The sequence below is a fragment of the Triturus cristatus genome, chromosome 12, assembly GCF_964204655.1.
Source record: "Triturus cristatus chromosome 12, aTriCri1.1, whole genome shotgun sequence".
NCBI lineage: Eukaryota > Metazoa > Chordata > Amphibia > Caudata > Salamandridae > Triturus > Triturus cristatus.
The window spans coordinates 783,410,476-783,429,811 of NC_140595.1; the positions used below are offsets into that span (position 1 = coordinate 783,410,476).

At 48.4% G+C, this 19,336-nt stretch overlaps 1 protein-coding gene across 1 annotated transcript in view; it reads right to left on the reverse strand.

Moving 5' to 3' along the window:
- LOC146782831 (rhodopsin kinase GRK1-like) overlaps positions 1-19,336 on the reverse strand; it is a 315,996-nt gene that overhangs the window by 280,794 nt on the left and 15,866 nt on the right. Inside the window, exon 2 of the mRNA XM_085640123.1 lies at positions 1,424-2,138. Coding sequence (XP_085496249.1) covers positions 1,424-2,122 — 699 coding nt within the window. The 5' untranslated portion in view covers positions 2,123-2,138. The remainder of the gene's footprint in view (positions 1-1,423; positions 2,139-19,336) is intronic.

Here is a 19,336-nt window from a genome sequence, read left to right on the forward strand (position 1 = left end):
CCGAATCCTGAAATATGCCCCCTACATACCAAAAGCCTAAATACCGGTCGGTAACGGGATATTTACCGAAAATTGGCTGTTACCGACCGGTATTAGGCTTCCTACATATGGCCCAAAATTTTAGAAACTAACCAACATTTTTTAAGACCTTCAAAACAGAGACCAGAGAGTGTGTGTGGGTGTTTTTCTCTGTGTGCAGGTAAAACTTCCAGGCGGAATACGACAGACACCTTACCATACCTGACGGAAACCACTTGTACCCAACTATTTACAAGAGAATAATTTTTTAGGTGGATGTAACACCCCAGATACCCCCACTGAAGCTACACCCCTGTTCTGAAGTGAAATATATGAAATAGTCATATGCCCCAGTAAGAAAATTATGTGGTGGTCCCTAAGGGGAGGGATGAGCACAAAGAATTGTCAGACCGCATATTCGTTTTTTCCCATCTTCCTTAGGGACAGTACAGTTCTGAGGACTGACCTACAGGGACATTCTTCAACAGGCCGGTGTCTACGGAAAGCCATTTCCTAAAGTTCAGTTGAGCTTTCGAAACAACATTTAGAATAATAATTCTTTCACAGATGCATCATGGGATAGTTGCACAACGAGGATGTGGACCTGTGAACTGTCTGCCGCTAAACTATACCTCACTACAAACTCCCTGCTGGAAGTTCCAGGTGATCATTTACAAATGGTTTTTACTTCAATCAATCAATCAATCAGGGAATTGTAAGCACGTTACTCATCCGTGAGGGTCTTAAGGAGCTACTTGAACCTTTTGGCAACATGGACTTCGGACAGATAATGACCTGCTTTGGAGAAAGTGACTTGCACAAATAGAAATCAGATGGTAATCTATTATCTAGTAAACGCTTGTTTTCCTGCTGGGTGTAACTAGTCCAATGTAAAACCAACACATATGCCACTGGTGTAGCCATTGGGAGCCATTTGCAACTGGTGGACTGGAATTTCCAATTTCCCAACTATCAATTCAGATCCAGCTAGTGCCTGGATCTGCCCTGCCATTGAATAGCACTAAGACAATGCCTAGCAACTACCACACTGTTCATCCAAGTCTGGGTGTGTAAACATAGCCCTCTTTGCTAAATTGAGCTGGACCATGTCAGGAGCTGTGAGCTCCCCTAAAGCTTCTCTTGCCTCTCCTAAATAGGAACTGATATACAAATGGTTAGCTGGGCTAAGGTGTGGTCTGTGAACTACCATACATGCCGCTCCAGCCCACACCGAGACCTTTGATTTGCCCTCCTTTTATGAGAGGGATCTACAGAACATCCAAGCTAGAAGTGGTCAACCTCTCTAGCTCCAGATTTTGTCTGGATTAGCAGTAGGGAATTTCTTAATCCTGGTTTAAGAATTCTTGAACATCTGGACACAGGTAGCAATTTTACTGCATCTCACCTCATAGCCATTGCGTTTCTTCAGCCGCTTCTTGTTCAGCCTCTTGTTGGCGTACATTTTGCCTGTGGCCTTCATCTGGGTGGCAAAGACCTCCCCAAATCCCCCCTTCCCCAGTACCCGGAAGTCCATAAACCATTCTTCTGTGACAGTCTGCGCCTCCAGCCACTTAAACTGCAAGAACCGGAGGAAGAAGAGGCTCTCCTTGTACTTCGCTAGGGCTTGGCTCTCCAAGTGGGCTAGCAACAGCTGCTCTGACTCTTTGAAGAGATCATGGTGGCCATTTTTGGCATCCTCCTTCACTCGCATGATCGCTTTCTCCTCCAAGAAAGAGCAGAAGTTCTTGGAGGCCGATTCCATGTAGGTGTTGATGATCCTCTGGGATTTCTGGACACGAAGATTCTCCTCGGCCATATTGTAGTCCTCAATGTCCTTCCAGAGATTGACGACTGGCCTGAATTCCTCGGTGTCCTCCAGGAACTGCTGGAAGAGGCGCTTGCTGATGGGCTGCTTGATGCACAGGCTTTGGAAGCCCACCTCGATCTGGTCCTTGAGGTGCTCGCACTGGGAGATGTTGGGCAGTTTCAGCTTGGCCCGCATCTTTTTGTCGCGCATGGTCTGCGCAGCGTTGGCATCCACGCTCCCTCGGGCCGCCACATAGGCCGAGTTGGCCACCACAGTTTCGAGACAGCCGATGTCCATCTTGGCACTGGTTTACCTGAGATATATAAACAAGTACAGCAAAAAGTTTAAACATAAATTTGTTGTATCATGACACATCACTCATAAAGTAATTCACCTAAGTGATCTTGAAAAAACAGACCCGGAAAAAGTAACTTTTTCATTTTCTTTATTATGTTTCTATTAGTAATAGACTGCATAGAGTGAGTCTTATGCATTTTATGCTGCTATGCTCCTTTCCTTTGCCAGCAGGGAGAAGATTTCTTCTTCCTCTTTTTAAAAAGTATGGTATCAGACATTGCAATGCTGCCATGTACTTATGCAAAATAACTGATGTTTACTCTATTTTTAACCCAGTGGCTTCTTACATTTATGCAGCATGGAAAGTGAAGAGGCTTTGTACTCAACAGCATTATTAACACCAGAGCTCTAGGTGTGCCTAATCGTTATTAGCTTGCTGTTGCCAAATTACTTTAAACTGAGCTATTTTTAAAGTTGAAAATGCACCTCAATTAACCTGGAATATCCCGCATAATGTACTTTACCTAGGCTCACTGGCGTTACCGTACTGTATTGCTTCAATCATAGATTGTCTTATGCACTTTGGTTGTTTATGGCATCTATTTATTTTTAACTATTTTGACTTAACCCTAGTGTTTTTACTTTCATGTATGTATTCAATGTTTATGCACTTATGAGAAAGTTCTGTATTGACATAGTGCATAGTCATCACCCTGTCATTGTATAACATACCATGTGTATCTGTAAAGTGCACATTCACTCAGAAAGGTATTATGGCGCTGAATAACAGATGTTCATTTGTACCTAACTCAATGCTACTCATTTTATTGACCTCAGAAGCATGAAAGGCTGAGTGGCTGAGGCACAGGGTCAAGACTGATTTGCATATGGCTGGGTTCAAACTGGAATGGCATGGTGAGCAAAAAAACGATGGATTTAGGCCCAGATCTCTGTACTGGGGTGAATATATGACATTGTTCTGCATTCTGTCCGTCAATAGTTCTTTTTGCATTTGTCACCCCGAGTGGGACAGGTATGCTCAGACGTGAGTCCCGTGCTCTCCATGCCACTGGAACCAAGCTATCCTGGCTGAAGAGGGGTGAAACCCCGAAACCGGTCCTAGGATGCTTGTTTCCAGTCCAGGGAGGACCTGGCCTGGCAGTTCGGGCTGGACTGTTCCCATTAGGCACAGGGTCAAGACTGATTTGCATATGGCTGGGTCCAAACTGGAATGGCATGGTGAGCAAAAAAACGATGGATTTAGGTCCAGATCTCTGTGCTGGGGTGAATGTATGACATTGTTCTGCATTCTGTCCATCAACTGTTGTTTTTGCATTTGTCACCCCGAGTGGGACAGGTATGCCCAGACTTGGGTCCCGTGCTCTCCACGCCACTGGAATCAAGCTATCCTGGCTGAAGAGGGGTGAAACCCCGAAACCGGTCCTAGGATGCTTGTTTCCAGTCCAGGGAGGACCTGGCCTGGCAGTTCGGGCTGGACTGTTCCCATTGGGCACAGGGTCAAGACTGATTTGCATATGGCTGGGTCCAAACTGGAATGGCATGGTGAGCAAAGAAATTATGAATTTAGGCCCAGATCTCTGTACTGGGGTGATTGTATGACATTGTTCTGCATTCTGTCCGTCAATAGTTCTTTTTGCATTTGTAACCCCGAGTGGGATGGGTATGCTCAGACGTGAGTCCTGTGCTCTCCATGCCACTGGAATCAACCTATCCTGGCTGAAGAGGGGTGAAACCCCGAAACCGGTCCTGGGATGCTTGTTTCCAGTCCAGGGAGAACCTGGCTTGGCAGTTCGGGCTGGACTGCTCCCATTGGGCACAGGGTCAAAACTGATTTGCATATGGCTGGGTCCAAACTGGAATGGCATGGTGAGCAAAAAAACGATGGATTTAGGCCCAGATCTCTGTGCTGGGGTGAATGTATGACATTGTTCTGCATTCTGTCCATCAACTGTTGTTTTTGCATTTGTCACCCAGAGTGGGACGGGTATGCCCAGACTTGGGTCCCGTGCTCTCCACGCCACTGGAATCAAGCTATCCTGGCTGAAGAGGGGTGAAACCCCGAAACCGGTCCTAGGATGCTTGTTTCCAGTTCAGGGAGGTCCTGGCCTGGCAGTTCGGGCTGGACTGTTCCCATGAGGCACAGGGTCAAGACTGATTTGCATATGGCTGGGTTCAAACTGGAATGGCATGGTGAGAAAAAAAACGATGGATTTAGGCCCAGATCTCTGTACTGCGGTGAATGTATGACATTGTTCTGCATTCTGTCCATCAACTGTTGTTTTTGCACCTGCCAAGATTTGAACCTGTGACCATGAGGTCAAACACAGGCCCCTACGATGGAAGCATTAGTCCATCAAGCCACCAGAGGCGGCACCTAGGCTGTGTACACTGCCTTTGTGAGTTTCTTTTGATCATCTAAGAGCAACGGCTCACTGACCATGGCGGCTCCATCAGTGCTGCCTAAAGGCGCGAATGTGCGTCTCATGTAACTTGACACAAATAACAACATTTTCGCCTTTCGAACATGTTCTTGTGAATGGTGCCACCTTATCCTTTGTATTAATTTTTACCGTATTATGTATTAGAACGTGAATTTAATTTTTTGCATGTTGTACGGCTTTATGTTTAAAAGCAGGCACAATAAAATTAATAAATAAATACATAAATATTTATGATAAACACCACACCTCTGCAGCTTTCTCCTGAAATTTACAGGGGGAAAACACCAAAAATATTATGAGTCATGCACAATTTAGTGTGAAAAACATATTTTGTGTGTGATTCCTCAGTTGCGAGTGAAACATTTGTACCAGGAAGTATTTATTGTACCTGGGGACCATGGTATCGCTATCTACTGGGGGTGATGAGTGCCTCACCTTTTTCTGGCATTCTTGTAATCAAGCCCATTGTGTTTCACTGATAATGTTACATACCCTCCTCACCGATTGGTGATTTCACTTTGTGTCCTTATGTGTGGCTCCTGGTAGTGACTGAGTTCCTCTTCTTGTCTGGGCATGTGGATTTTGTTAGTAATTGGCTTCAGTTTCCTGCACAGGTGTGTAGCTTCTGTTAGTGATTGACCTCTACTTCCTGCCCAGGTGTGTGGCTTCTGTTAGTGATTGACTTCTTCTTCCTGCTCTGGTGAGTGGGTCCTGCTAGTGATTGGCTTACACTTCTTGCCCAGCTGTGTGGCTTCTGTTATTGACTGACTTACACTTCATGCCAAGGTGTCTGGCTCTTAGTGATTGGATTACGCTTTGCGTCCAGCTGTGTAGCTCCAGTTAGTGACTGTCTTCCACTTCCTACTCTGGTGTGTGGCTTCTGTTAGTAATTGGCCGACACTCCTGACCCAGGATGTGGCTCTTGTTAGTGATTGGATTCCTCTTCCTGCCCAAGTGTATGGCTCATGTTAGTGATTGGTCCACACTACCATCCAAGGTTTGTGGTTTCTGTTAGTGATTGGCTTACTGAGGTGTGCAGCTCTTGTTAGTGATTTGCCTACACTCCCAGCCAAAGTTTGTGGTTCCTGGTAGTGATCGACTTACACTCCCTGCTCAGGTGTGCAGGTCTTATTAGTGAGTGTCTTCCACTACCTGTCCATGTGTGGCTTTTGTTAGTGGTTGCCTTCCACTCCCTGCCCAGGTGTGACTCAATGTAGTGATCAGCTTACACTCCCTGCTCAGGTCTGTGGCTCTTGTTAGTGAATGGAGTGCACTCTGTGCTCAAGTGTGCAGCTCTTCTTAGTGATTGGCCTCCACTCTCTACCCAGGTATATAGCTCCTGTTAGTGATTGACCTATACTCCCTGCCTATGTCTGTGGCTCCTGTTTGTGATTGGCTTCCACTTCCTACCTACGTGTGTGGCTTTTGTTAGTGGTTGCCCTACATAGGTGTGACTCATTATACTGATCAGCCTACACTCTCTGCCCAGGTCTGTGTGTCTTGTTAGTGGTTGACTTCCACTCTCTGCCCAGGTTTGTGACTTTTGTTAGTTATTGTCCTACACTCCCTCCACAGGTGTGAAGCTCCTGTTAGTGACTGGCCTAGATTCCCTGCCAGGTGTGTGGTTCCTGTTAGTAATTGACCTAGACTCCCTCCACAGGTGTGTGGCTTTTGTCAGTGATTGTCCTCCACACCCTCCCTGCCCACGTGTGTGTCTCTTGTTAGTGACTAGCTTCCGCTATCTGCCCAGGTGTGAGACTTTGGTTAGTGATTGGCCTAGACCCCCTTAACAGGTGTGTGGCTCCTGTTAGTGGCTGGCTTCCATTCCCTGCCCAGGTAAGTGAATTTTGTCAGCGATTATCCTCCACTCCCTCCACAGGTGTCTGACTTTTGTTGCTAACTGGCTTTCACTCCCTCCACAGGTGTGTGACATTTTGTCAGTGATTGTCCTCCATTCCCTGCCCAGGTGTATGACTTTTGTTACTGACTGGCTTTCACTCCCTCCACAGGTGTGTGACTTTTGTCAGTGATTGTCCTCCACTCCCTGCCCAGGTGTGTGACTTTTGCTGCTGACTGGCTTTCACTCCCTCCACAGGTGTGTGACTTTTGTTAGTGAATGTACTCCACTCCCTCAACAGGTGCGTGACTTTTGTCAGTGATTGTCCTCCACTTCTTGCCCAGGTGTGTACATTTTGTCAGTGATTGTCCTCCACTCCCTACCCAGATGTGTGACTTTTGTTAGTGATTGTCCTACACTCCCTGCCCAGGTGTGTGGCTCTTGTTAGTGGCTGGCTTAAACTCCCTCCACAGGGGTGTGACTTTTGTTAGTGAATATCCTCCACTTCCTGCACAGGTGTGTGACTTGTGTTAGTGGCTGGCTTACATTCCCTCCACATGTGTGTGACTTTTGTTAGTGATTGTCCTCCACCCCCTACCCAGATGTGTGACGTTTGTCAGTGATTGTCCTCCACAGGTGTGTGACTTTTGTTAGTGATTGTCCTACACTCCATGCCCAGTTGTGTGACTTTTGTTAGTAATTGTCCTACACTCCCTGCCCAGGTGTGTGACTTTTGTCAGTGATTGTCCTGCACTCCCTGCACAGGTGTGTGACTTTTGTCAGTGATTGCCCTCCACCCCCTGCACAGGTGTGTGACTTTTTTAGTGATTGTCCTGCACTCCCTGCACAGGGGTGTGACTTTTGTTAGTGATTGTCCTCCGCTCCCGCCACAGGTGTGTGACCTTTGTCAGTGATTGTCCTGCACTTCCTTCACAGGTGTGGGACTTTTGTCAGTGATTATCCTCCACCCCCTACCCAGGTGTGTGACTTTTGTCAGTGATTGTCTCCCACTCCCTGCCCACGTGTGTGACTTTTGTCAGGGATCTCCATCCACTACCCTGCACAGGTGTGTGACTTTTGTCACTGATTGTCCTCCACTCCCTCCACAGGTGGGTGACTTTTGTCAGTTATTGTCCTACACTCGCTCAACAGGTGTGTGACTTTTATTAGTGATTGTCCTCCACTCCCAACATAGGCGTGTGGCGTCAGTGAATGTCCTGCATTCCCTACCCAGGTGTTTGACTTTTGTCAGTGATTATCCTCCACTTCCTACCCAGGTGTGTGATTTTTGTCAGTGATTGCCCTCTACTCCCTACCCAGGTGTGTGAATTTTATCAGTGATTGCCCAACACCCCCTGCACAGGTGCGTGACTTTTGTCAGTGATTGTCCTCCACTCCCTCCACATGTGTGATTTTTGTTAGTGATTGTCCGGCACTCCCTGCCCAGGTGTGTGACTTTTGTGAGTGATTGTCCTCCACTCTCTACCTAGGTGTGTGATTTTTGTCAGTGATTGTCCTCCACTCCCTCCACAGGTGTGTGACTTTTGTCAGTGATTGCCCTCCAACCCCTCCACAGGGGTGTGACTTTTGTCAGTGATTGTCCTCCACTCCCTACCCAGGTTTGTGACTTTTGTCAGTGATTGTCCTGCACTCCCTGCACGGGTTTGTGACTTTTGTCAGTGATTGTCCTCCACTCCCTCCACAGGTGTGTGACTTTTGTCAGTGATTTCCCTCCAACCCCTGCACAGGTGTGTGACTTTTGTCTGTGATTGTCCTGCACTCCCTACACAGGTACATGACTTTTTTTAGTGACTGTCCTCCACCGGTGTGTCACTCTTGTCAGTGATTGTCCTGCACTCCCTCCACAGGTGTGTGCCTTTTGTCAATGATTGCCCTACACAGGTGTGTGACTTTTGTCAGTGATTGTCCTTCAATCCCTCCACAGGTGTGTGACTTTTGTCAGTGATTGCCCTCCAACCCTCCACAGGGGTGTGACTTTTGTCAGTGATTGTCCTCCACTCCCTACCCGGGTGTGTGACTTTTGTCAGTGATTGGCCTGCACTCCCTGCACAGGTGTGTGACTTTTGTCAGTGATTGTCCTCCACTCCCTCCACAGGTGTTTGACTTTGTCAGTGATTGCCCTCCAACCCCTGCACAGGTGTGTGACTTTTGTCTGTGATTGTCCTGCACTCCCTACACAGGTATGTGACTTTTTTTAGTGACTGTCATCCACCGGCGTGTCACTCTTGTCAGTGATTGTCCTGCACTCCCTCCACAGGTGTGTGACTTTTTTCAGTGATTGTCCTCCACTCCGTGTCCAGGTGTGGGACTTTTGTCAGTGATTGTCCTCCACCCTCTGCACAGGTGTGTGTACATTTTGTCAGTGATTGCCCTCCTCTCCCTCAACAGGTGTGTTACTTTTGTCAGTGATTATCCTCCACTTCCTAGCCAGGTGTGTGATTTTTGTCAGTGATTGCCCTCTACTCCCTACCCAGGTGTGTGAATTTTATCAGTGATTGCCCAACACCCCCTGCACAGGAGCGTGACTTTTGTCAGTGATTGTCCTCCACTCCCTCCACATGTGTGACTTTTGTTAGTGATTGTCCGGCACTCCCTGCCCAGGTGTGTGACTTTTTTCAGTGATTGTCCTCCAATCCCTGTCCAGGTGTGTGACTTTTGTCAGTGATTATCCTCCACCCCCTGCCCAGGTGAGTAAATTTTGTCAGTGATTGCCCTCCACTCCCTCCACAGTTGTGTGACTTTTGTCAGTGATTGCGCTCCAGTCCCCCCACAGGTGTGTGACTTTTGGCAGTGATTGTCCTCCACTCCTTACCAAGGTGCGTGACTTTTGTTAGTGATTGTCCTCCACTCCCTCCACAGGTGTGTGACTTTTGTCAGTGATTGTCGTCCACTCCCTACCCAGGTGTTTGACATTTGTCAGAGATTGTCCTCCCCTCCCTACCCAGGTGTGTGATTTTGTTAGTGATTGCCCTGTACTCCCTACACAGGTGTGTGAATTTTGTGAGTGATTGCCCAACACCCCCTCCACAGGTGTGTGCCTTTTGTTAGGGATTGTCCTGCACTCCCTATCCAGATGTGTGACTTTTGTTAGTGATTGTCCTCCACTCTCACCCAGGTGTGTGATTTTTGTCAGTGATAGTCCACCACTCCCTACCCAGGTGTGTGATTTTCGTGAGCGATTGTCCTCCACTCCCTACCCAGGTGTGTGCCTTTTGTCAGTGATTGCCCTACACAGGTGTGTGACTTTTGTCAATGATTGTCCTCCACTCCCTCCACAGGTGTGTGACTTTTGTCAGTGATTGCCCTCCAACCCCTCCACAGGGGTGTGACTTTTGTCAGTGATTGTCCTCCACTCCCTACCCAGGTGTGTGACTTTTGTCAGTGATTGTCCTGCACTCCCTGCACAGGTGTGTGACTTTTGTCAGTTTTTGTCCTCCACTCCCTTCACAGGTGTGTGACTTTTGTCAGTGATTGCCCTCCAACCCCTGCACAGGTGTGTGACTTTTGTCTGTGATTGTCCTGCACTCCCTACACAGGTATGTGACTTGTTTTAGTGACTGTCCTCCACCGGTGTGTCACTCTTGTCCGTGATTGTCCTGCACTCCATACCCAGGTGTGTGACTTTTGTCAGTGAATGTCCTGCACTCCCTGCACAGGTGTGTGTCGTTTGTCAGTGAATGTCCTCAACTCCCTCCATAGGTGTGTGACTTTTGTCAGTGATTGCCCTTCACCCCGTGCACAGGTGTGTGACTTGGGTCAGTGATTGTCCTGTACTCCCTCCACAGGTGTACGACTTTTTTCAGTGGATGTCCTCCACTCCGTGTCCAGGTGTGGGACTTTTGTCAGTGATTGTCCTCCACTCGCGCCACAGGTGCGTGACTTTTATCAGTGATTGCCCTCCACCCCCTGCATAGGTGTGTGACGTTTGTCAGTGATTGTCCGGCACTCCCTCCACAGGTGTGTGTCGTTTGTCAGTGAATGTCCTCCACTCCCTGCACAGGTGTGTGTCCATTTTGTCAGTGATTGCCCTCCCCTCCCTCAACAGGTGTGTGACTTTTGTCAGTGATTGTCCTCCACTCCCTACCCTGGTGTGTGACTTTTGTCAGTGATTGTCCTGCACTCCCTGCACAGGTGTGTGACTTTTGTCAGTGATTGTCCTCCACTCCCGCCACAGGTGCGTGACTTTTATCAGTGATTGCCCTCCACCCCCTGCATAGGTGTGTGACGTTTGTCAGTGATTGTCCAGCACTCCCTCTACAGGTGTGTGACTTTCTTCAGTGATTTTCCTCCACTCCCTGTTCAGGTGTGTGAATGTTGTCAGTGATTGTCCTCTACCCCCTGCCCAGATGTGTACATTTCATCAGTGATTGCCTTCCACTCCCTCCACAGGTGTGTGACTTTTGTCTGTGATTGAGCTCCAGTCCTTCCACAGGTGTGTGACTTTTGTCAGTGATTGTCCTACACTCCCTGCCCAGCTGTGTGAAGCTGCGTGACTTTTGTTAGTTATTGTCCTCCACTTCCTCCACAGGTGTGTGACTTTTGTCAGTGATTGTCCTGCAATCCCTGCACAGGTGTGTGACTTTTGTCAGTGATTGTCCCCCACTCCATCCACAGATGTGTGTCTTTTGTAAGTGATTGCCCTGCAACCCCTGCACAGGTGTGTGACTTTTGTCAGTGATTGTCCTGCACTCCCTACACAGGTGTGTGATGTTTGTCAGTGTTTGCCCTCCACCCGCTGCACTGGTGTGTGACTTTTGTCAGTGATTATCCTCCACTCCCTCCACAGGTATGTTACTTTTTTTAGTGACTGTCCTCCACTGGTGTGTTACTCTTGTCAGTGATTGTCCTGCACTTCCTCCACAGGTGTGTGACTTTTTCAGTGATTGTCCTCCACTCCCTGTCCAGGTGTGTGACTTTTGTCAGTGATAGTCCTCCATCCCCTGCCCAGGTGTGTACATTTTGTCAGTGATTGCCCTCCACTCCCTCCACAGGTGTGTGACTTTTTTCAGTGATTGTCCTCCACTCCCTGCCCAGGTATGTGACTTTTGTCAGTGATTATCCTGCACTCCCTGCACAGGTGTGTGACTTTTGTCAGTGATTGTCCTCCACTCCCTGTCCAGGTGTGTGACTTTTGTCAGTGATTGTCCTCCACTCCATACCCAGGTGTGTGACTTTTGTCAGTGATTGTCCTGCACTCCCTGCAGAGGTGTGTGTCTTTTGTCAGTGAATGTCCTCCACTCCCTCCACAGGTGTGTGACTTTTGTCAGTGATTGCCCTCCACCCCCTGCACAGGTGTGTGACTTGTGTCAGTAATTGTCCTGCACTCCCTCCACAGGTGTTTGACTTTTTTCAGTGATTGTCCTCCACTCCCTGACCAGGTGTGGGACTTTTGTCAGTGATTGTCCTCCACCCACTGCAGAGGTGTGTGTACATTTTGTTAGTGATTGCCCTCCACTCCCTCCACAGGTGTGTGACTTTTGTCAGTAATTGTGCTGTAGTCCCTCTACTGGTGTGTGACTTTTGTCAGTGATTGTCCTCCACTCCCTCCACAGGTGTGTGACTTTTGTCAGTGATTGTCCTCAACTCCCTGCCCAAGTGTGTGACTTTTGTCAGTGATTGTCCTCCACTCCCTACCCAGGTGTGTGACTTTTGTCAGTGATTGTCCTGCACTCCTTGCACAGGTGTGTGACGTTTGTCAGTGATTGTCCTCCACTCCCTCCACAGGTGTGTGACTTTTATCAGTGATTGCCCTCCACGCCCTGCACAGGTGTGTGACTTTTGTCAGTGATTGTCCTGCACTCCCTTCACAGGTGTGTGACTTTTTTCAGTAATTGTCCTCCACTCCCTGTTCAGGTGTGTGACTTTTGTCAGTGATTGTCCTCTATTCCCTGCCCAGGTGTGTACATTTCGTCAGTGATTGCCCTCCAGTCCCTCCACAGGTGTGTGACTTTTGTCAGTGATTGAGCTCCAGTCCCTCCACAGGTGTGTGACTTTTGTCAGTGATTGTCCTCCACTCCCTGCCCAGGTGTGTGACTTTTGTCAGTGATTGTCCTCCTCTCCCTACCCAGCTGCGAGACTTTTGTTAGTGATTGTCCTCCACTTCCTCCACAGGGGTGTGGCGTTTGTAAGTGATTGTCCTTCACTCTCTACCCAGGTGTGTGACTTTTTCCAGTGATTGTTCTGCACTCCATGCACAGGTGTGTGGCTTTTGACAGCGATTGTCATCCACTCCCTCCACAGGTATGTGACTTTTGTTAGTGATTGTCCTCCACTCCCTGCGCAGGTGTGTGATGTTTGTCAGTGATTGTCCTGCACTCCCTGCACAGGTGAGTGACTTTTGTCAGTGATTGTCTTCCAGTCCCTCTACAGGTGTGTGACTTTTGGCAGTGATTGTCCTCCACTCCATGTCCAGGTGAGTGACTTTTGTAAGTGATTGTCTTCCACTGCATACCCAGGTGTGTGACTTTTGTCAGTGATTGTCCTGCACTCCCTGCACAGGTGTGTGTCTTTTGTCAGTGAATGTCCTCCGCTCCCTCCACAGGTGTGTGACTTTTGTCAGTGATTGCCCTTCACCCCCTGCACAGGTGTGTGACTTGTGTCAGTGATTGTTCTGCACTCCCTCCAGAGGTGTGTGACTTTTGTCAGTGATTGTCTTCCACCCCCTGCACAGGTGTGTGAACATTTTGTCAGTGATTGTGCTCCAGTCCCTCTACAGGTTTTTGACTTTGTCAGTGATTGTCCTCCACTCCCTCCACAGGTGTGTGACTTTTGTTAGTGATTGTCCTGCACTCCCTACCCAGGTGTGTGACTTTTGTCAGTGATTGTCCTGCACTCCCTGAACAGGTGTGCGACTTTTGTCAGTGAGTGTCCTCCTCTCCCTCCACAGGTGTGTGACTTTTGTCAGGGATTGTCCTGCACTCCCTGTACAGGTGTGTGACATTTGTCAGTGTTTGCCCTCCACCCCTTGCACAGGTGTCTTACTTTTGTCAGTGATTGTCCTGCACTCCCTCTACAGGTGTATGACTTTTTTCGGTGATTGTCCTCCACTCCCTTTCCAGGTGTGTGACTTTTGTCAGTAATTGTCCTCCAAACCCTGCGCAGGTGTGTACATTTCGTCAGTGATTACCCTCCACCCCCTGTACAGGTAGGCGACTTTTGTCAGTGATTGTGCTCCACTCCCTCCACAGGTGTGTGACTTTTTTTTCAGTTTTTGCCCTGCACTCCCTCCACAGGTGTGTGACTTTTGTCAGTGATTGCCCTTAACTTCCTCCACAGGTGTGTGACTTTTGTCAGTGATTGCCCTCTACTCCCTCCACTGGTGTGTGACTTTTGTCAGTGATTGCCCTCTACTCCCTCCACAGGTGTGTGACTTTTTTCAGTTATTGCCCTGCACTCCCTCCACAGGTGTGTGACTTTTGTCAGGGATTGCCCTTCACTCCCTCCACAGGTGTGTGACTTTTGTCAGTGATTGCGCTCCACTCCCTCCACAGGTGTGTGACTTTTGTCAGTGATTGCCCTGCACTCCCTCCACAGGTGTGTGACTTTTGTCAGTGATTGTCCTCCACCCCCTCCACAGGTGTGTGACTTTTGTCAGTGATTGCCCTCCAACCCCTGCACAGGTGTGTGACTTTTGTCAGTGATTGCCCTGCACTCCCTCCACAGGTATGTGACTTTTGTCAGTGATTGCCCTCCACTCCCTTCACAGGTGTGTGGCTCCTGTTAGTGGCTGGCTTACACTCCATCCGCAGGTGTGAGGCTTTTGCGTGTGTGACATTCAGGGTAGAAGGAAGGGAGATAAGTGAGGGGTCACGTGGCTGACGCAAGCAGCAGGACTGTAGCATCAAAAGGCGTCCTGTCTGATCCCCTCGGGAGGAGAGGCGTGAGATGGGGGCCATCCTGCTAATCTGCTGAAGGTAATCTTCTTAAAGGCTCAACCCTCCAGGTAAAAACCTAGAAGAAACCTCTGCACAGTCCAGGAGGGAGGAGGCAAAAGACGACGAGGCAGAGAGGTAGTGAGTAGCAGAAGCGGAGGAGGAGGTACAGGAGGGAAATTCACCCAAAGAACAGAAGATAAAAGAAAAAAGTGCACAGAATGAGGAAAAAAGGTGGTAAAGGAGAAGAAGGAAAGTGAGGTGGAAGGAAGGCAGAGTGGAGAAGAAGAGGAAGCTGAAACAGAGGAGGAGACGGGCAGAGGAGTGTAGAGGGGTTGAGAACAGAAATAAAAGGAGGAGGGATGGACGTAGGAGGCCGAGGAAGTGCGAGGGGGTGAAGTGTAAGTGATGAAAGGATGAGTAGGTAAAGGAGGAAATGTGGAGGTAAGAAGAAGTAGAGTGGAACCAAAGAGGGAAAGGAAAAAGGAAAAGAATTAGGGGAGCGGCTCAGATGTGGAAGAGCCTGGAGATGGGGAGAAGGAGGCGGCTCAGGAGAATGAGAAGGAGGGAAAAGTAGAGCAGGGTGGCAGTGTGCAAGGTGCAGAGTCTGCAGGAGGGTAGCGAGGGGGGGGAGGGGAGAGATTTCAGGGATTTGTTCTCCAGAACTGTGAATTCCGAAGTCTAAAACTGCTGTGATTTGGCACACATGGGGTAATAGATAACACAGAGGGTTGTGCCCAGATTCCAGATGCTACAAGTTACACTTCTTGAACCTACATTTTGAAAGGCTCAGTAGCTAAACTCAGGCAGCATTCATTAAGATCCAAGCTATGAGATGGACCCATCCCCCCTGTCTCTAGGTTGGGAACCCTGTGACATCCTTCTATCTCAGCAAGGCTGTGTCTGTCAGTGCAAAGATGTAAAAAAGCTGTCTAGTCGGAATAATGTGCATTTAAATTAATAAAGTGTATTATGTCCATAGGCGTCAAAGTGCCACCACCGAAGAAGGAGCTGTCTACAGTTTAGCCGCTGCACCGAAAAGGTGCGACCACCCCATCTGGCCTTCCGGAACCTAGGAATATTCACCCTCCTCAGAGAGGAAGACCTCAGCTGTCTCTCAGGAGAGTACCAGTGAAATACTGACGTCAGGGGTGACAGCCATAGAAAGTACTTTATAGGTCACCCACTTCCTGACAGGCAGCCAGTGCAGAGAGCGTATGCCTTCCCTGAGACATTACAAACTAATGGGGTAACCCAGAAAAAGGCCAAAGGACCTGGGTACAATCTGATACATGCAAAAAATGGTCCTATTGGCAAAAGACCAAAAACACAGTGTTCAATACCGTATTTATATCAACATTAGTTGATGCATAGGAAAAAAGAAGAGAGAGAGAGAGAGAGAAAGAGTGAGAGAGAAAGAGAGAGAGAGAGAGAGAGAATAAATGCAATGCTCATGAAATCGATTTAAAAAATCATTTTATACATTTACTTTACAAAGAGAAAACATACAATCGATAATTATTTTAAGGTTGCTCCATAGAGTGCATAAGAAGAGTGCTCATAGGAGTGCGCAAGAGTTGAAATCAGAGGTAAAAAGAAAGACAAAATGAATCCAGAACTTTACAGAATACCATTAAACACAGCAGCGAAGAAGAGCCTGTCAGAAAAACATCTCTAAAAACAATCATGCTATATCCCTAACTGAGAGGCGTTTATTTATATTCAATATCAGGTGGGCTGCGGCATTTAGAATGACCTGGAGTTTATAGAGCTATGATTATTAATGTTTAATTATAGTGCACGGCGAGGTGTGATACGTGCAATAACTTTAGTTGTTTGAGCTCCACTGGTATAACAGGAAAAATCTTTTTCAGGATTTTGTTGATGAAAAACATGAACTCACAGTCTTATTAACTTGGGAATCAAACGTATTGTCAAAAATGACTCCGAGGTATTTAGCAGAGACAACTGGAGTAGGTAAGGGGCCACCCATCTCTGATGGCATTGAAAGCTGTGACCCAAAGACGAGGATCTCCTTTTTTCGGCATTCAATTTCAGACAGTTCTCCTTCATCCAGATGCTGATATCCATCATATAGAGTTTTAATTTCTCTGCTACTGATAGCATGTCATAAGATATTGATATGGTGATCTGGGTGTCATCTGCATAGCGATCACTAGAGGGTAGCTGTTCCAAGGGGAAGCTGACCAGTCTGGTCACTAAAGTGACCGGTGAGGGGAACTCTATCCAGGAAAATAGGTTGGCTATTCTAGAGGGTGAATTTCCTCCTTGTTGAAGATGCGCCCTCACACACCCAAGCGGGTGTCATGCATCATCATCGGGCGTTGCTCCTTGTGGGGGTGGCGCTGCTGTCCCCCACGGGCTCCACAAGAGGGCTCTTTGTCACACACACAGACATAAGTTTAGCAGTGCCGCATGAGGTAGGATGAGGCATCACTACAGGTACACCCTCACCACCAAGGGTCGCAGCCTGTGAATCGGTCACCGCATGCAATGAGCATGCAGTCGGTGTGTCGTACAAGAAAGATGCAGCACGGTCGACGAAGCGGGCCATGCTGGCCCCGCAACCGGTAAATCCACTTACCACCAGCAAGGTGCTTATGTGTGTAGAGGTCTCCCTTTGTCGGACTGGAATAGTCTGGTGAAACACCTGGCAATACACACCAGGCGTTGTGCCTCATTTCCAGCGAGGTATGAAATTTGCAACTCATTGTTGTGTGTTACTGGTATTGTCTGGCTAGACTCGGATCAACGTGCATCAGATATTGTGCCTCATTTCCAGGGAGGTACTGAGTTTGTGACTCTTCAGTGTGTGTGTGAGACTGTAACACCAGATGTTGTGCCCGGATGGCCTGGGTGCTACTTTTTTTTATTTTATTTTTTATTAGTTTTTACAAGGAATACAACCAGAACATTGTGGTCACAGTGCAACAACATCCATCATCCGGTGTGCATTTATGATCTAAGGCCCTTCGCACCCTCCGCAAAGCACTCCATTAACAAAACACATTTCATTTCAACTGAGACTGCAATAGGTATTGGGTTAGGTACTGCCAGTAATCTCAAGGTTTCGACCCGGTAGGCAGTTCCTCTTCACACGTTTTTAGTGTGTCCTTACAATACGTTAAATCAGCGAGCCAGTCTTTGACTTTTGGCGCACTCCTGCCATTCCAGCTGAGCGATATTCTCCGCTTTGCCATCAGTAGGGAAATCATACAGAATTTGCGCTTTTGAGCTTTTACCCCAGGCAGCAGCCCCAGCAAACATATACGAGCCGTGCAGCCCAACTTCCCTCCCATCATTTCTCCCAGCAATTGCATCACCTGCACCCAGTACTCCATTATCACCCCACAGGACCATGCCATATGAAGAAAGTCCGCCCCTTCTTGATTACATCGCCCACACCTAGAATCCAAGCGTAACCCATATCTGTGCAATCTGGCGGGTGTGTAATAGGTCTGATGTAGGTATTTGAAGTGGAGTATGCGTAGGTTGCCATTAGGCGTCAGCATACCAGTCAGTGTGCAAGCAACCGTCCAGTCCTCCTCGGTCAGCGGAACATCGAGGCAGCTATTCCACCTCTCCATGGCCTTGTGTGTGTGTGCGGCAATGTCACTTTGCAGTTTGGCATAGAGCGTGGACACCAGGCTTTTGGCCTTCGGTGTGGTGATTATCCACTGCAGGGCGGACATCGCCAGGGGCTCTTCCGGGTACGTCGGGAACAGTGTTTTAATAGCATTCTGTAGTCTGTGGTAGGTAAATTGAAACAGTAGTGTCTTATTACTAATGTATGTCAGCTTGTCAAGCGTTTTGAATGTACCGTCCTCATAGAGGTCTCCCAAGGTATCTATACCGACCTGTCTCAGCAATCCCACCCCCACCTCTTCTTGGGTTACCGAGATCTCTGGGTGCCAGTGGAGCCGGAGCGCCGGGGCGTATAGTGGCAGTTTATTTGCCTTCCTAGCCATCAGGTGCCAGGCTCTATTAGTGGCATCGATCGTGTTGATGTCATTCTTATGCAGGGGAGGTCTATGGTGCGTGATAATCGTATCTAGTGGGATCGGCAGCGCGTCCCCTTCTTCAATTGCCACATGTGTGAGGTATGGAACTTTGTGGTACCAGAAGTGCGCATATTGTGCCTGCGCACAGAGGTAGTATAGCAAAAAATCGGGAACTCCGAAACCTCCCCGGGAGTAGGGTAATGTCAACGTCTGTAAGTCAACTCTTGCTGTTTTCCCCGCCCAAACCAGCTGGAGTACCAGCGTGGTAATGCGACGGAAAACCTCCTTAGGAGGCTGGATGGGTATGTTGTTGAAAAGGTAGAGCAGTTTAGGCAGGATCACCATTTTGACAATGCGATCAGCCAGGGACAACGGCAGCTGTATCCACCTTCGTACTTTCCCTTCCAGGGCATCGATAGCCCTCCCAGAGTTTGCCCGGATGACAATCTCTGGGTCACGGTGATACCACACACCCAGATACTTCACCGGCTCGGTCTGCCACTCCAAGGGGTACTCCATGGGGTTCGGTTGTGTGCTGTCCGTCAAAGGGATAATCAGAGATTTATCCCAGTTTATAGTTACACCCGAGTGATGAGCGAACTTAATATATTCCTGCAACAGAGGATTCAGATTGTCCCCTGGATCCCTCACATACAATAACATATCGTCCGCATACAGTGATATGTGCAAAGGCCGTTGCGGAAACTGCAAAGCTGAGTAGTGATGCCCCTGTCTAATTTTGCATGCTAACGGCTCCAGCGCTAGAGCAAACAGCAATGGGGACAGCGGGCACCCCTGTCTAGTGCCCCTGCGGATATCGATGGGCTCTGAAATGTATTTATTCACCCGGACTCGCGCCACCGGCGCGTCATACAGCAGCTGTATCCACCGGAGAAACATGGGCGGGAAGCCCATCCTCCGTAGCACAGTATTTAAATATGGCCATTCCAGCGAATCAAAAGACTTGGCTGCGTCCAGGAAGACCGCCGCGGCCTTAGTCG